At 44.5% G+C, this 16,390-nt stretch overlaps 1 protein-coding gene across 1 annotated transcript in view; it reads right to left on the bottom strand.

The window, feature by feature from the left end:
• The window catches only part of LOC141048955 (sodium-coupled monocarboxylate transporter 1-like), a 125,296-nt gene that overhangs the window by 63,749 nt on the left and 45,157 nt on the right, over positions 1–16,390 (bottom strand). Inside the window, exon 10 of the mRNA XM_073545024.1 lies at positions 15,709–15,776. Within this exon, the coding sequence (XP_073401125.1) occupies positions 15,709–15,776 (68 nt within the window). The remainder of the gene's footprint in view (positions 1–15,708; positions 15,777–16,390) is intronic.

Genomic DNA, 16,390 nt, shown 5'->3' with positions numbered 1-16,390 from the left:
AGGGTCAAGAAGCAAATGGAGAAAAAAAAGGGCCCTGGATTGCATTGGAATAAAACAATCAGAATTGTGGTGCAAAAAAAAAAAAAATATTCCTAGCCACTGATATCTGGAGCTAGTTATATATGTAATAGGCAGAGTAAACAGTAAGCAAAAAACACAAATATCATGAACTAAAAAGTAAAAAAATAAACTGCAAATAATGCATAAAGGTAATAATGATAATAAGGGTATTTATTTTTTTTATTTTTTTTATATATGTAATAGGCAGCAGCAGCAGACAGTAATGGACCCTTTTGATGTATGCAATGATATCTACATACCCACACACAGTGCTTGCATGCCTTGCACTGATGTGTATATACGCACATACACTCCCTGCCTACCTAGCACTGCAATCTATGTGCCCTGTAATTAGTCCTTAGAAGGACTGTTTGTTTAGCTGGATTTGTGGATTCTGTGATGGTATACCCACACTAACTAATAAAAGCACAAATCTGTCCCTATCTCAGCAGCAGCTCTACCTATACTGACTGATTCACGACCTGACTGTGACGAGCAGGGCGGTGTCAGGTCTCTTATAGACCTGATGATGCTGTGCGGCCAGCCAATCACTGTAATGCCACAACAAAGATGGCTGTGACATTACATTGCGTGCCAGACAATCCCTGTGTAGTACGTGTGCCGACTGAGGGGGTGGTCCCTTTCCGCCACGAACAGACTGAAGACAGAAACCAACGTGCATTCAAACAGGTCCTCTTTATTGGCCGTCCTCTAGACGACCAAAGCAGCACGACAGCTTTCACGCACAGGCCCGGGTACCTTTCACCTCCTACCTTCTCTTATAGCGACATCCCTCGCGGTTCTTTCACTGTGACTGTGGCTGCCTTAGGCCCAGCACCACAGCGCTTCCCCTGGCTGAGTCCGTCTGTCTGGAACCCCTGGGCATCCTCTGTCCTGCGGCTATCCTGTCAGGGCCTCCCCCCTGACTGTCTCTCCTTCCAGTCCCTTCCGGAGCTCTTCCTTCTTCAGTCTCTTCCTGTGCTGAACTCCTCCTCCTGGACTGGCTTCCCTGGGGCTTTCTCTCCCTTTTTATTCCCCTGCCTGGGATTTCCCCTCTCGAGTCCCTGTAACTCCACCCACAATGACTATTCGGTTTCTTAAGTATTAGCTGCTGTTATGTCGTTTCCCTGCTTTCTTTGTCTCCTTCTAGTGGCCAAACTTCAGTACTGCACCGTCTCCTTTTCCTGCTGTTCTTTGTCTCCCCCTAGTGGCCAGAACCAGGTCCTACACCATCTCTTCCTGATTCCAGCTGTTTCCCCACACGTATATACAAATTCCCGTCAAGTATATTTACTGCCCGTCTTTACATTCACTTTCCTACTTCAGACAGGTCCATAGGTCAGTCCACTTCCCTACACCTGCATGTTGATTGGCGCTCTAAAGAGTGCCAAAATTGCAGGGCGGAGACCCGAGCTCCAGCCGAATAATCCCAGAAATACTCTGTGCTCGCCAAGTACCGCAAGTATAGCGATACTCGGGCCAGTAACGACTAGTAGTGAGCATGTTCGCTCATCACTAGAAGTTAAGTGAATATGTCATGGCACTGTGTACTTACAATTGCTCATTTTGCCTTTCTACCCAACTAATGTATCTGTTTTCCATTAGGTATATGAAATCACGTAATTAAAGAGAACCTGTCACCAGAAAAAAGCTATTAACCTGCAGATATGATGTTAATCTTCAGGTTTAATGCAGAGCCAGCGTCAGTCAAGGCCAGAGGTGTAAATTTTGCCTATATGACTCTTTATTCACAGCAAAAGTCAATGGCAGCTAGGAGGAGCAGAGTAGCTGGGTCTGGAGTTGAAGAAAGGAGTAATTTCTGCAGGGACAAGAGACTTTCTGATTCTAAAAATAGCAAAGAAAGCAGAAGAATTTCCTGGGTAGAAAGGCAAAATGAGCAATTGTAAGTGCACAGTTTTATGTAATGTGATGACTGCAGTATATTAAGAGGATAAAAACTTGGGAGGAGGAGTGTTTTTTAAGATAGGGCCGTAAATCTTAAAATGTAGGCCCAGACATGACAGACTTTGGAAGGAGGGAGGCTGGAAAATGGTTAACTTAATACTGTTTTTGGCACAATCAAGGAAGTAAAATAAGGGATGGAGTGGGTGAATCATAGGTCACATAGGTATGGACTAAGCTAGGATTGGGCAAGAAATTTCTCTAAATGGGTAGAGGATTCTGGGTACCTTAAGTAGAAGAGGAACAGCCAAGGAGCATCATCTTTCACTTCAGATCAAGACCTACCCAACCACCCTTTATACTTTGGCAGTGGATTGACAGTTTTGATTGTCTTTTTCTTCTATATCTATGTCTATATCTATGCCATAGTAGCTGGAGGTGAGGAGGTCAGGGATGTTCTTGATTAATGGGGTTGTTTTTGAGTTGTGGTTTACAGTAGCACTTCCTCTGAATGCTTCCCAGGCAACAGGTTGAAATGGTAGAGTGGACAGCACCGTGACATTTCTTACCCTGAGTAGGAGTGGTACAATGGGATTCTTTAGCCTCGTGCTGCCTGGTAGGGTGCCATTCAGGATCACCTCATCTGTAGAATTGTTAGTCATTTTGGCATTATGTGTTTAGTATTATATTTTGTAATTAATAAGGCTGTTGCGGCCATATGTTTCCACGTCACTCAGTGTTATGACAGGATCTAATTGGCATTTGTGTATGGTAGACTTGGAGAACATTGCTAGTCCTCCGCTTGCCACAGTAACCCATCAGCACCCCTCTAATGGCATTGTAGGGCCCCTGACAGGCTTAGAGAGGGAGGACTCTCCATATGTCAAACTCTTGAGATGCCGGGTTGCTATAGCTGCACTTGGAATCATGATGTTTAATAACAGTCCTTTGTTTCTCTTTTTTATTCAGTGACAAGAAACTGAACTTTTTCAGTTCCATGTTATAGTATAGTAGTTGGATGTCTGTGACTGCCTTATCCTGCCAAAGGCATTGCAGTACCATAAAAGACACCACACACATTACTGGACTATGGGCATGGAGGTCAGTGGTAAAGACCAAATTATAAAATTGGTAAATATGTTTGAAGACATGAGATTATTTGGCCTCACCAACCTTTGCTGCTCTTTTTTCAGGATCAGATCCAACAGGAAATAACTGTATAAAGCTTTTATTTATTCTTTCCTTCCTTGTTAGAAGCAATACATAATGAAACATATTGTGCTGGAACTGAAATTTGTGACCGTGGCCTGATATAACTTACAGAGGTGCCAAGTATTCCAGTGTATAAACACAAGTGTTGCTTCCTGAAGCTGAATACAGAGATTGATTATTATAAACTTACATATAAAATATATTTTCTACAAGAATACAGACTTTGATCATACCATTTTCCTTGGGGCATACACTAAATGTTTATTGGTCCATGCATAATTATAATGATTCATTACAAGAGCACCTTATAATTATATCAATTACAAGGAAAATTAGTGCTTTAAAGCCAATTTCCTGCCCTTTTAGTTCATGTATACACATGTACGAGTATATGCAGTCAATTTTCCATGTGAATTTTCCAGACATAAAGGTGTTGTCCACTACTTGGACAACCCCTTCTTAATCCTTATGTTCCCCCCCAGTAAAATAATAACACCTATACTCACTTCCGATGAGGAGTCAGCACTGGCTCTCCCGGGGCTTGTGTGACATAATTATGTCATCCCTGGAGCCAATCAGCGCTGGCTACACTCTTCTCTCCTTCGGACAAACCCTTCTGAATCCATATGTTTACTCCCAATAAAATAATAACATATACAGTGCCTTGCGAAAGTATTTGGCCCCCTGGAACTTTTAAACCTTTTCGCACATATCATGCTTCTAACATAAAGATACCAAATGTAAATTTTTGGTGAAGAATCAACAACAAGTGAAACACAATTGTGAAATTGAATGAAATTTATTGGTTATTTTAAATTTTTGTGGAAATTCAAAAACTGAAAAGTGGGGCATGCAATATTATTCGGCCCCTTTACTTTCAGTGCAGCAAACTCACTCTAGAAGTTCATTGTGGATCTCTGAATGATCAAATGTTGCCCTAAATGACTAATGATGATAAATATAATCCACCTGAGTGTAATCAAATCTCCCTATAAATGTACCTGCTCCGTGATAGTCTCAGGGTTCTGTTTGAACCACAGAGAGCATCATGAAGACCAAGGAACACAACTGTCAGGTCCGTGATACTGTTGTGGAGAAGTTTAAAGCTGGATTTGGATACAAAATGATTTCCAAAACTTTATACATCCCAAGGAGCACTGTGCAAGCGATCATATTGAAATGGAAGGCGTATCATACCATTGCAAATCTATCAAGACCCGGCCGTCCCTCTAAACTTTCATCTGAAACAAGGAGAAGACTGATCAGAGATTCAGCCAAGAGGCTCATGATCACTCTGGATGAACTGCAGAGATCTACAGCTGAGGTGGGTCAGTCTGTCCAAAGGACAGCAATCAGTCATACACTGCACAAATCTGGCCTTTATGGAAGAGTGGCAAGAAGAAAAGAAAGCAATTTCTCAAAGATATCCATAAAAAATGTTGCTTAAAGTTTGCAACAAGCCACCTGGGAGACACACCAAACATGTGGAAGAAGGTGCTCTGGTCAGATGAAACCAAAATCGAACTTTTTGGCAACAATGCCAAACGATATGTTTGGCTTAAAGGCAACACAGCTTCATCACCCTGAACACACCATCCCCACTGTCAAACATGGTGGTGGCAGCATCATGGTTTGGGCCTGCTTTTCTTCAGCAGGGATGGGGAAGATGGTTAAAATTGATGGGAAGATGGATGGAGCCAAATACAGGACCATTCTTGAAGAAAACCTGATGGAGTCTGCAAAAGACCTGAGACTGGGACGGAGATTTGTCTTCCAACAAGATAATGATCCCAAACATAAAGCAAAATCTACAATGGAATGGTTCACAAGTAAACGTATCTAGGTATTAGAATGGCCAAGTCAAAGTCCAGACCTGAATCCAATTGAGAATCTGTGGAAAGAGCTGAAAACTGCTGTTCACAAACTATCTCCATCAAACCTCACTGAGCTCGAGCTGTTTGCCAAGGAAGAATGGACAAGAATTTCAGTCTCACGATGTACAAAACTGATAGAGACATATCCCAAGTGACTTTCAACTTTAATCGCAGCAAATGGTGGTGCAACAAAGTATTAAGTTAAAGGGGCCGAATAATATTGCACGCCCCACTTTTCAGTTTTTGACTTTCCACAAAAATTTAAAATAACCAATAAATTTCGTTCAACTTCCCAATTATGTCCCGCTTCTTCTTGATTCTTCACCAAAAATTTACATTTGGTATCTTTATGTTTGAAGCATGATATGTGGGAAAAGGTTGAAAAGTTCCAGGGGGCCGAATACTTTCTCAAGGCACTGTATACTCACTAATGATGGGCGAGCACTAAAATGCTCGGGTGCTCGTTGCTCGGGCCGAGCAAACTGGAATGAGCCCAATGTAAGTCTATGGGAAACTCGAGCATTTTTCCGGCAGCCCCCCGGCGGTCTGCAGAGGGACTAGATATTGCCTAAATCGATGGGAACAGTGCTCAAATGACATGGGAACAGCATGGGGAAGACCTCTGGAAGCATTTCTGACTCCCAGGTCACTGATATGAACAATGTCGTCAGAGTCTTACGCCACTTTTACAGACTCACAATAAAACAAACAGAAACAAAGCCAAAATGGGTTTTCCTGGGGGGGTATGCATGAGCATACTGTATAACAAATTTTTTCTCCTTGTAGCGTGGGTCTAGAAATGTCACCAACCAGTAATGACTGTCACCCAAAATTTTGAGAATGCGAGAGTCATGGGAAAGGCAGAGTAACATAAACTCAGCCATGTGTGCCAGACTGCTAACAGGTAAGACTTCCGTGTCCTCACCAAGAGGACAACTGACCATACTCTCCTCCCCCGCCTCCTCCTCCCTGTCCTCAGGCCATCCACGCTGAACAGACGGTATGACAGTTGTGCAGTTAGTACCGTCTATAGCCCATTAATCTAGCCCCTGTTCTTCCTCCTCCTCCTTATTGTCACCCAATCCACGTTGGGATGAGATGATGCTGGGCTGTGTGAAGTCACTCTGTATGGTTCCTTGCTCCATCTCATCGTGCTCCGCCTGCAATGCATCCTCTTTGATTGTGAGCAGAGAGCATTTCAGAACACAGAGAAGCGGGATGGTGATGCTAATTATGGCATCATCGCTGCTCACCATCTTCGTGGATTCCTCAAAGTTTTGGAGGATGGTACATATGTCTGACATCCATGTCCACTCCTGAGGTCTTATGTGTGGAGTCTGAACTGAATACTGACGGCCTTGTTGATACTGGTAGTCAACAACTGCCCTCTTCTGCTCACAAATCCTTCCCAATATCTGCAGTGTAGCGTTCCAACGTGTGGGGACATCACACACCAGTCGGTGAGCAGGAAGCTGCAAATGCTGCTTAAGCACGGCAAGGGCGTCAGAAGCTGTAGCTGACTTTCTAAAATGGGCACACAGGTGGCGTACTTTGACAAGCAGAACCGGCAGCTCCGGGTAGGTTTTTAAGAAACTGCTGAACCACGAGGTTAAGCTCATGGGCCAGGCATGGTACATGTGTGAGCTCACCTTGCCTCAGAGCCAACAACAGGTTCTGGCCATTGTCACACATGACCATGCCTGGCTGGTGTCAGCCACAGATCTGCCTACTTTTTCAGAGCTGTCCACAACTCTTCAGAATTGTGTGGTTTGTCACCTAAGCATATTAGCTTCAGCACAGCCTGTTGCCGCTTGGCTGAGGCAGTGCTGCAATGCTTTCAGCTTGTGACTGATGTAGTCATTTTGGAGATGGAGGCTGAAGAGGAGGAGAAGGATGAGGTGCAGGAGCTGTAGACTGGAGGCAACCCTGATTGACCCAGGACTCGCAATCCTCAGCATTGCGAGGCCGTGCTCCATCCCAAGGTCCGACTGGGTCTTGGCTTATACTATGTTAACCCAGTGTGCCATCAGCGAGATGTAGCGTCCCTGCCCACAAGCATTTGTCCACGTGTCCATGGTTAGATGGACTTTCCCAGTAACTGCATTGTTGAGGGCATGGCTAATGTTGTGGGACACGTGCTTGTGTAATGCGGGGACTGCACACCGGGAGAAATAGTGGCGGCTGGGGACCGAGTACTGAGGGACGGCCGCCACCATCAGGTTGCAGAAAGCTTCTGTCTCCACAAGCCTTAAAGGCAACAATTCGAGTGCAAGCAGTTATGAAATGTGGGAATTTAGTAGTGTGGCCTGTGGGGTGTTGGCTGCATATTTGTGCTTGTGTTCCAAGGACTGTAGTATGGACAACTGAATGCTGTGCTGGGAGAAGGATGTGGACGTGCTTGCTGATCATGCTAGTTGAGTGTGTGCAACGACAGGTGCAAGGCAGGAGGCATCTTTGCATGCCCCATGGATAGGGGATTGGCTTGCACGCACAACAGCAGAAGAAGCAGTGGTGTCACCCGCAGACACAGTTCCTGGACCATGGGGTTTGGCCCACAAAGTCGGGTGCTTTGCTGTTATGTGCCTGATCATGCTGGAGGTGGTCAGGATGGTAGTTTTGCTACCCCTGCTGATGCTGGCCTGGCAGGTGGTGCAAATGGCCTTTTGGGGTTATCGGCAGAGTCTTTAAAAATCAACCAGGCTCGGGAACACCTAACAGTTGCACTGCCAACTTTCGTCGAGTTGGTGTTACGGGGAACGGTTGCCAGCCCTTTGCCTGTGGCCAACACACTGATTCTTCCTGCTTGTTGGGGTGCTATGCCTCCCTCCCCTTGTGTGCTGCTGTCCTTACTCTGCATGTCCTCTTGACAGCTTCAGTCAGTTACTGTATCATCCACCACCACGTCTTCCACTTCCGCACCCTCATCCTCCTCCTGACTTTCTGGCAATTGTGTCTCATCATCGTCCACCTCTTGTGACACTTTCCCACCGTCGCCTTCGTGTGACCATGGCTGCTCAAATATTTGGGTATCGCTACATGCGATCTCCTCTTGCCCCGCTTCAAGTGGACTGGGCGAGAGGCCCGAATCTATAAATGGAAAAGTGAACAGCTCTTTGGAGTGTCCAAGTGTGAGATCAGTTGTCTCTAGGCACTCGACATGGTGAGAGGAAAGAGGATCAGGGTGAGGTATATGTGGCCCAGACTCATGGCTACTGAGACTTGACCGTGTGGAAGACAGGGTGTTGGTGGTGGCAAAGTGACTGGAAGCATTATCTGCTATCCAACCAACAACCTTTTGACACTGCTCTGAGTTCAATAGTGGTATTCTGCAGTCCCCTAGTACGTAATTGGGACAGGACGGTCGGGCGAGAAGAAGTGGGTGACTGTTGTTGCACAATTTCAGCTTTACCCACGGCCTCGGCCTTGCCCATCACCATCATCATTACATCCAATTCCCCATCCCTTGCCATCAGCCTTGCCCATTTTAAATGGAGGACAATATTTTCCACGTTCACTACAAATGGTAGAATTTTGAGCGAACTTATATGTGATCGGTGTGACGGACAAACCACAGTTTTAAATAGCTGGTCTGTAGGTAACTATTTTTAACAGCAAACTTGTGTCAATAACTTCGCTAGCACACTACAACAAAATTTAAATGGAGGCCAGAAATGGCAGAATTTTGAGCGCGCTTATATATAATCCCTGTGACGGACAAACAACTTTTTTAAATAGATGGATTTTTAGCACTGTAATATGGAAAGGATGTGGTTGTATTCTGCAGTGCCAACAAGCAAATGGAGCAGAAAAAAGGTGTTTTCTGGATTGCTTTATAAGCAAATAATCCGGATTAAGATCCAAACAAAATTATTCCTGGCCTCTGATACCTGGGGCTATGTCTAGAAATATCTGTAAAAGCAGCAGCAGCAGACAGAACTGGAATGGATCCTCTGATATCTATGCCGCTGGATTAGTCCTCATAAGGACGATTAGTTGAGATGGATATGTGTATAATATATTGTGGTATACCTACACTAACTAAGAAACAAGCAAATCTCTCCCTAGCTCAGCAGAACCTCTCCCTACATTGCCTGATTCCGGAGTAGACTGTGACGAGCATGTGGGTGCCAGGTCTGATATAGACTTGATGACGCTGTGCGGCCTGCCAATCACTGTAATGCCACAACCAACAAGGCTGCGCATTACAGTGTGTGACAGACAATCCCTACATATTCATTGGCTTTCTAAAGTGAGATGCTTGAGCGAGTACCGAGTAGTGGAGAGCATGGTCGCTCATCACTAATACTCACCTCTGGTGCCAGCGCGGTGCCAGCGATCCCTGGAGCCAATTAGCCCTGGCTACACTCTTCTGTCCAAATCAAGACATCTGGAGGAAGTGTGAGAGCAGCCGCAGTTCTCACTTCCTCTGGATGTCATTTCCATCCGTAGGAGAGGAGTGAAGGTAACGTTGATTGGCAGCAGGGATTGCTCTCACCGCGCTAGCACCAGAGGTGAGTATAGGTGTTATTATTTTACTGGGGGTAAAATTTCGGATTCAGAAGGGTTTACTTGAGTAGTGGATAGCCCCTTTAAATTTTGATGTCTGTAGTAGCACCGTAGATTTGATTTCACTAAATGTACAGTATTCATACTCTGCAGAGAAAATACACAACATAAATTTGCTAATGTGAATCCAGCATGTCAATTTATGGTGTAGATTTCACCCTGTTCAATGCAAAGGGGGAAATGTTCAGCACATCCACAGCATTTCCAAAATTAAGTCTGCAGTGGCTTTTGCTTTTGTGGATTTCGATGTGTATAATCCATAGCAGATAAGTTCTGTAGCATTTGCCAACACCTCCACATGGTTCCCTTCCTCCCATCATTTGGGGACGCCGGCTTACTCACTGCTTCCGTTGCAGCAACGTTCTCCTCCTCTGTACGCACTGCACTGTGTTTTAGCAGCATGCCTAGTTACGTGCGTGTTCCCTGCTCTTAAAGGGACAGCACGCGCACATGACAAGGTGTCTCCCATTCAATAGATGGTAGGCATCTTGTATATAAACCCAATAGGGTGGTGCCTGAGCAACCCCTTTAGTTTAGTCTTAATAGTCTTGGTTTATGCAACTGTATGTTGCCATGTCCCCCATCCTTAGTCTGTTAAAGTTGTTCCTGTATCCTGTGTTCCTGTTTACCTTGTAGTTTGTCCGTGCTCATGTGACCACTTTGGCGGTATCCTTCCTGAAACCAAGTCTGCGGTACCTATACTCTGTCTCCTGTTCCAGTTGTCCTATTGCGGCCAGATCCAGAACTGTTTCTTGATATCTACGAGTGTGAACAAGAACCTATCTTCAACATCCAAGCTCTCGGTACAGTGCGTCTCCGTATCCTGCTAGTCAGTGACCTCGGTCATGTCTCCCTGTGTCCGTGTAGAAGGGAGGACTGGGCTGCTGAAGTATCGGGTCCGTAACTGCTGGGGCCACACCTCCTGTTGCTGGAGGGAATGCAATTGCAGCTGGAGCGAGCTGGTAACCTGGGTGAAGGGGGCATGGCCAGGGACAGTAAACAAAAAGGTGAAAAGGTGCTGAGCGGGAACAGAGAGGGGCTTCCCACAAAAACACTGAGCAGGTACAGATCGCAGCCTCAGCGAGGGGTACATTAGGCCGCAGCGTGCAGAGACGGGGCAGCTGCATGAGAGACTTACTGATATCGTCGGGGAGCATGTTAACGCGCGCCAAGCAGAGCATTGCAGTGTGGACGTCCGGGTGTCGACTGGAACACAGAGGATTGCACGTTGACCGGAGTCGTGCAGAGCAGCCATTCAGGTGACGGTGGCTGCTCAGAGAGACACACCCCGAGTGGAATCTTGCGGAGAGCTCTATCCTTTCGCTCCGCAGTTACATGGATCAGGGGCTCAGCGGGCAAAACCGGAGACAGCCCGCTGCTGCCAGAAGCAGGACCGTGTGTTGGGCAGGGACATCTGAAAATGCTACACCGACCACCATCGGCATTCTACTGCCCGCGGAACATTCAGAGAGTGATGGGCTGCAGAGCCATGATAAGTGAAACTGTTATCAAAGGACTAAAAAGGGAAAAAAAAACTATAAAAACTCGCGCTAAAGTGTATACCTGAGGGGTTGAATCGTATAGGACAATTTTATATGCCTAAAAATGTCTATAGATAGAACTGAAATGGCATATAGATTCCCTTTTATGCAAACATTAAAGTACTGACGCCAGGAATCAAATAGTTCTTCTCATGGAGATTTAAAAGCTCACAGCAAAATGTATACCTAAAGGGTTAAGTCCTGTAAGACAATTTATATGCCAAAAATAATGCCTAAAAACAGGGCTAAAGTAGCAGATGTAATACCTTTTATGCAAGCATTGGCATACTGACACTGAGATCCCAAGAGCGGTGCTTGACATCCAGGGAGTCAGAGAGTCCTTCTCATAAAAGTTCCCCGGTGAGATAAAGTCCAAAAATCTTAAGCCAGAAAATGAGCAGGGTATTAAGAAGAGACGTAGTCCCGGCCGGTGACTAACGTCTATTTATAGATCTGTATCGGCCGTCTGTATGAAGTACAGGAGCCGCACTGGGAAAGCCTGCAAGGTGCAGAGACACTGCAGGACCTTGCGTGACATCACAGTCACGTGGGTTATCACGTGACAGGCTAAGGAGAGCAACTGAGCGCTCAGGGGGCTTGAATGCCAATCCTACGCGTTTCAGAATCTCGGTTTCCTTCCTCAGGGATAGCCCCATGTAGCACAGATCCTTCTTATATAGCCTGCATCACTTTGAAAAAACACTCATACATTAAAAGCAAATAGTTCGATCTCACTATTCAGACCGTTTGGAATCAAAGTATCCAGTTCAAATATCCATCGGGTTTCCTCTCTGGACATCTGGTGTATAAAATTGCCTTTCCTCAAACTTTTGTTGACTACTTTAAGCCCGGTGAATTTAATATTCCTTATGGAGCCTCCATGGTGTAGCAAGAAATGATTGGAAAGGGGGTGTCCTGTATGCTTCTTGCAGATATTCCGCAAATGTTCTCCAATCCTAACATGTAGCGGACGTTTAGTATGCCCTATATAGAGTTTTTCACAAGGGCACATAATGCAATATATCACCCCCTTTGTGTCACACGTAATAAAATCCTTAATCGCGACTTCTTTGGATTTATAAGAAAGGGCAAACTGTTTTCTCACCCCTAATTTCTTACAAGGGGAGCATTTTCTGCAGGGAAAAAAACCATGTGGATGTTGTTGTGAATGGAGGCTTGAGGTCATTGTGGAATTTAAAATAGAGGGAGCTACTATATTGCCCAAATTATTAGCTCTTCTAAAAATGAACCTAGGACGTTTCTTCTTCAATGCCCTTGCTGATAGAAGGAGGTTTGCACTCAAAAGCTCATGATACATGGCCCCATTCATTCTTTCATGTACATGGATCAGTCATCCTGGTCCCTTTGCAGAGAAACAGCACCAAAGCTTGATATTGCCATCCCCATGCTTCACAGTAGGTATGGCGTTCTTTGGATGCAACTCAGCATTCTGTCTCCTTCAAACACGATGAGTTTTGCTTCTACCAAATAGTTCTCAAACTTTTTCTGTAAGTCTTCACAAGATTGGCACACGCTGTTGATGGAATGTTGGCCCATTCCTCCCTGCAGATCTCCTCTAGAGCAGTGATGTTTTGGGCCTGTCGCTGGGCAACACAGACTTTCAAATCCCTCCAAAGGTTTTCAATGGGGTCTGGCTAGGCCACTCCAGGACCTTCATATGCTTCTTACGAAGCCACTCCTTCATTGACCTGGTGGTGTGCTTGGGATCATTATCATGCTGAAAGACCCATCCATGTTTCATTTTCAATGCCCTTGCAGATTGAAGGAGATTTGCACTCAAAATCTCAGGATACATGGCCCCATTCATTCTTTCATGTACACTGAGCAATTGTCCTGGTCCCTTTGCAGAGAAACAGCCCCAAAGCATGATGTTGCCAACCCCATGCTTCACATTAGGTAGGTGGCAACTCAACATTCTGTCTCCTCCAAACACAACAAGTTTTGTTTCTACCAAACAGTTCTACTTTGATTTCATCAGACCATATGACATTCTCCCAATACTCTTCAGGATAATCCAAATGCTCTCTAGCAAACTTCAGACGGGCCCGGACATGTACTGGCTTCAGCAGGGGGACATATCTTGCACTGCAGGATCTGAGTCCCTGTCGGCGTAGTGTGTTACTTATGGTAGCCTTTGTTAGGGTGGTCCCAGTTCTATGCAGGTCGTTCACTAGGTCCCCCCATGTGGTTGTTGGATTTTTGCTCACCGTTCTTGTGATCATTTAGATCCCACGGGGTGAGATCTTGCCTGGAGCCCCAGATCGAGAGAGATTATCAGTCATAGAATCATAGAATCGGAGAGTTGGAAGGGACCTCCTGGGCCATCTGGTCCAACCCCCTGCTCAAAGCAGGATTCGCTAAATCATCCCAGTCAGATGTCTGTCCAGCCTCTGTTTGAAGACTTCCATTGAAGGAGAACTCACCACTTCTCGTGGCAGCTTGTTCCACTCATTGATCACTCTAACTGTCAAAAAGTTTTTTCTAATATCTAATCTGTGTCTCCTCCCATTCAGTTTTATCCCATTGCTTCTAGTCTTTCCTTGTGCAAATGAGAATAAAGTTGATCCTTCTACAATGTGACAGCCCTTTAGATAATTGTAGACAGCTATTAAGTCTCCTCTCAGTCTTCTCTTTTGCAAACTAAACATTCCCAAATCCTGCAACCTCAGTGGTCTTGTATGTCTTCCATTTTCGTATTATTGCTCCCACAGTTGATTTCATTACACCAAGCTGCTTGCCTATTGCAGATTAAGTCTTCCCAGCCTGGTGCAGAGCTACAATTTTGCTTCTAGTGTCCTTCAACAGCTCTTAGGTCTTCTCAATAGTGGCGTTTGGAGTGTGACTGCTTGAGGTTGTGGACAGGTGTCTTTTATACTGATAACAAGTTCAAACAGATGCAATTACTACAGGTAATGAGTGGAAGACAGAGGAGCCTCTTAAGGAAGAAGTTACAGGTCTGTGACAGACAGAAATCTTGCATGTTTTTAGGTGACCAAATACTTATTTTCCACCATAATTTGAAAAATAAATCTTGCCAAATCAGACAAGGTGATTTTCTGGATTTGTATTCTCATTTTTACTCTCATAGTTGTGGTCTACCGATGATGTCAATTACAGGCCTCACTCATCTTTTTAAGTGGGAGAACTTGACTAAATACTTTTTTCCCCACTGTAGTTAATCTCTGCTCTGCAACATTTGATACTGCATCCCAGCACCTGCTTATTACATCCGCGAACCCGACCTCTAGAATCAGCAGCTGCAGTACCTGCACCTGCCTAGGAGTGGTACCTGGTGGCTACCTGCAGCCCAGTCTGTCTCCACCATCAGGAGCTCCAGTGAACACAAGGTAGTCACTTAGCTATGCCCCTTCCTAGGCAGGTCCATTCCTGTGACACAGTGGGTCTACAAACCACGTGCGCCACCTGCGGGTGTGACAAGTTCCTTGTGCATATACCCTTCAGGGCCAATTGATTAAGAATAGTGTGTGTGAGAGGCTCATGGGAGTACGATGCACCAAATTCATTAAGAGTCACATCTTCTCAGCCATATGTACCTTGCCAGAAATAATATCCCAGTCAAGAACTGGAGTAGAATTTTTGGAGTCAGAAATACCAACACTTTTGATGAATTTGATGGGTGAATTTAGTCATGCCCTGTCCCACCCAAATCTGCCCATCTTAGAGGAACTGCTGCCAACTTGCATGAAAAAGTCACAAAATATTTGGCATTGCACAAAAATTTGATGACTTTATAAAGCATTTTACACCAGCTTTCTCATGAAAACACTTTGATGAATCACACCCTTTAAGTCCAATATATTAAAAGGACAGGTCTACTGCACAATCACCTAAAATAGCACAAAATATGCAACTGGCTTGCAATTATGACTCCACATACAGGTGCAGGTAAATGGCATTGGCAGACATCAGTCACTTGCAAGTGATTTGGGGGAGGTGGTAAGAGTCAGGGGCGCCATTCTCCTCATGCATACATTATAGTAGATTACGAATCAAACTTTGATCTCACATAGATCATGGTAATTGTTTACTCCCAACTTAGGATATCTATATCACACAATGTCAAGGCGTTAATGTTAAATGCAAATGTAAAATCATTTTAAATCCAGTGGTTGCAAATATAGCTGTGTGAATAGGCAGTAGCACTATGCAGAATGGCCATGTGGTGCGAGAAACACCGCCGAATCATGCATGTTAATACCCAGCACTACTGCCGGCACTCGGGATCGGAACGTGCAGCTCCATGTATTGCTATGCGGCCGTATGCTCCGATCCGAGTGCCGGCGGCAGTGGCAGGTATTAACATGGGAGACTCGGCCGTGTTTCTCATATGTGTGATCCCGGCCTAATACTGGGTACTATCCACACTATTAGGATTCCACATATTAGAATTTCTTGCTATTTTTTTGTATGGCTCAAAAGAACCCCTTTTACAGTGTTTCTCGTCTTAAAAAAATATGTCCATAAAAATGTATTTTTCTTTGATAGTTTGATGTTTTAATAGGTTACTTTACCTGAATCACACTTCCCATATAGGAGGCAATTGCTGACATTGCTATACATACTATTCCATAAAAGGCACCTAAAAAAAAAAACAGATAAAAAAAGCCGTTGGTGAAAAGAACATTCACTGTGCGTTGATGGGTGAATCCCCTTATATTATTGGGTATTCTAATTTTTTGTGTTTGGTTTGTAACTTTTATACAATCTTTTGATTAAGATTCTGGATTTTGACGAATTCTTAGTCTTTGACATTTATTGACTACGACATAATATACTTTCATATACTGTACGTCTCTCACCAATTTTCCGTATAATCCTGCCAATTACCAGTATAGAATTTTTTTTTCACCACTTAGATGAAAAAGAACCTAGACATGTCTGGTGTCTATGAACTTGTAATGACCTGGAGAATCATAATGGCAGGTCAGTTTTAGTATTTAGTGAACATAGTAAAAAAGCAAAACAAAAAACTGAGGGATTGCACTTTTTTGCAATTTCACCGAACTTTGAATTTTTTTCCCGTTTTAGTACATGATATGTTAAAACCAATGGTGTCGCTCAAAAGTACAACTTGTCCCGCAAAAAAAAAGCCCTCACACGACCATATTGACAGAAAAATAAAAACGTTATGGCTCTGGGAAGAAGGGGAGCAATAAGCGAAAATGCAAAACCGAAAATACCTCTGCTCATGAA

The sequence above is a fragment of the Dendrobates tinctorius genome, unplaced genomic scaffold, assembly GCF_039654945.1.
Source record: "Dendrobates tinctorius isolate UK_male_01 unplaced genomic scaffold, ASM3965494v1 ptg000139l, whole genome shotgun sequence".
NCBI classification, from domain to species: Eukaryota; Metazoa; Chordata; class Amphibia; order Anura; family Dendrobatidae; genus Dendrobates; species Dendrobates tinctorius.
The sequence above is the reverse complement of the archived record's forward strand: the minus strand, read 5'-3'. Positions and strand labels throughout refer to the sequence as shown.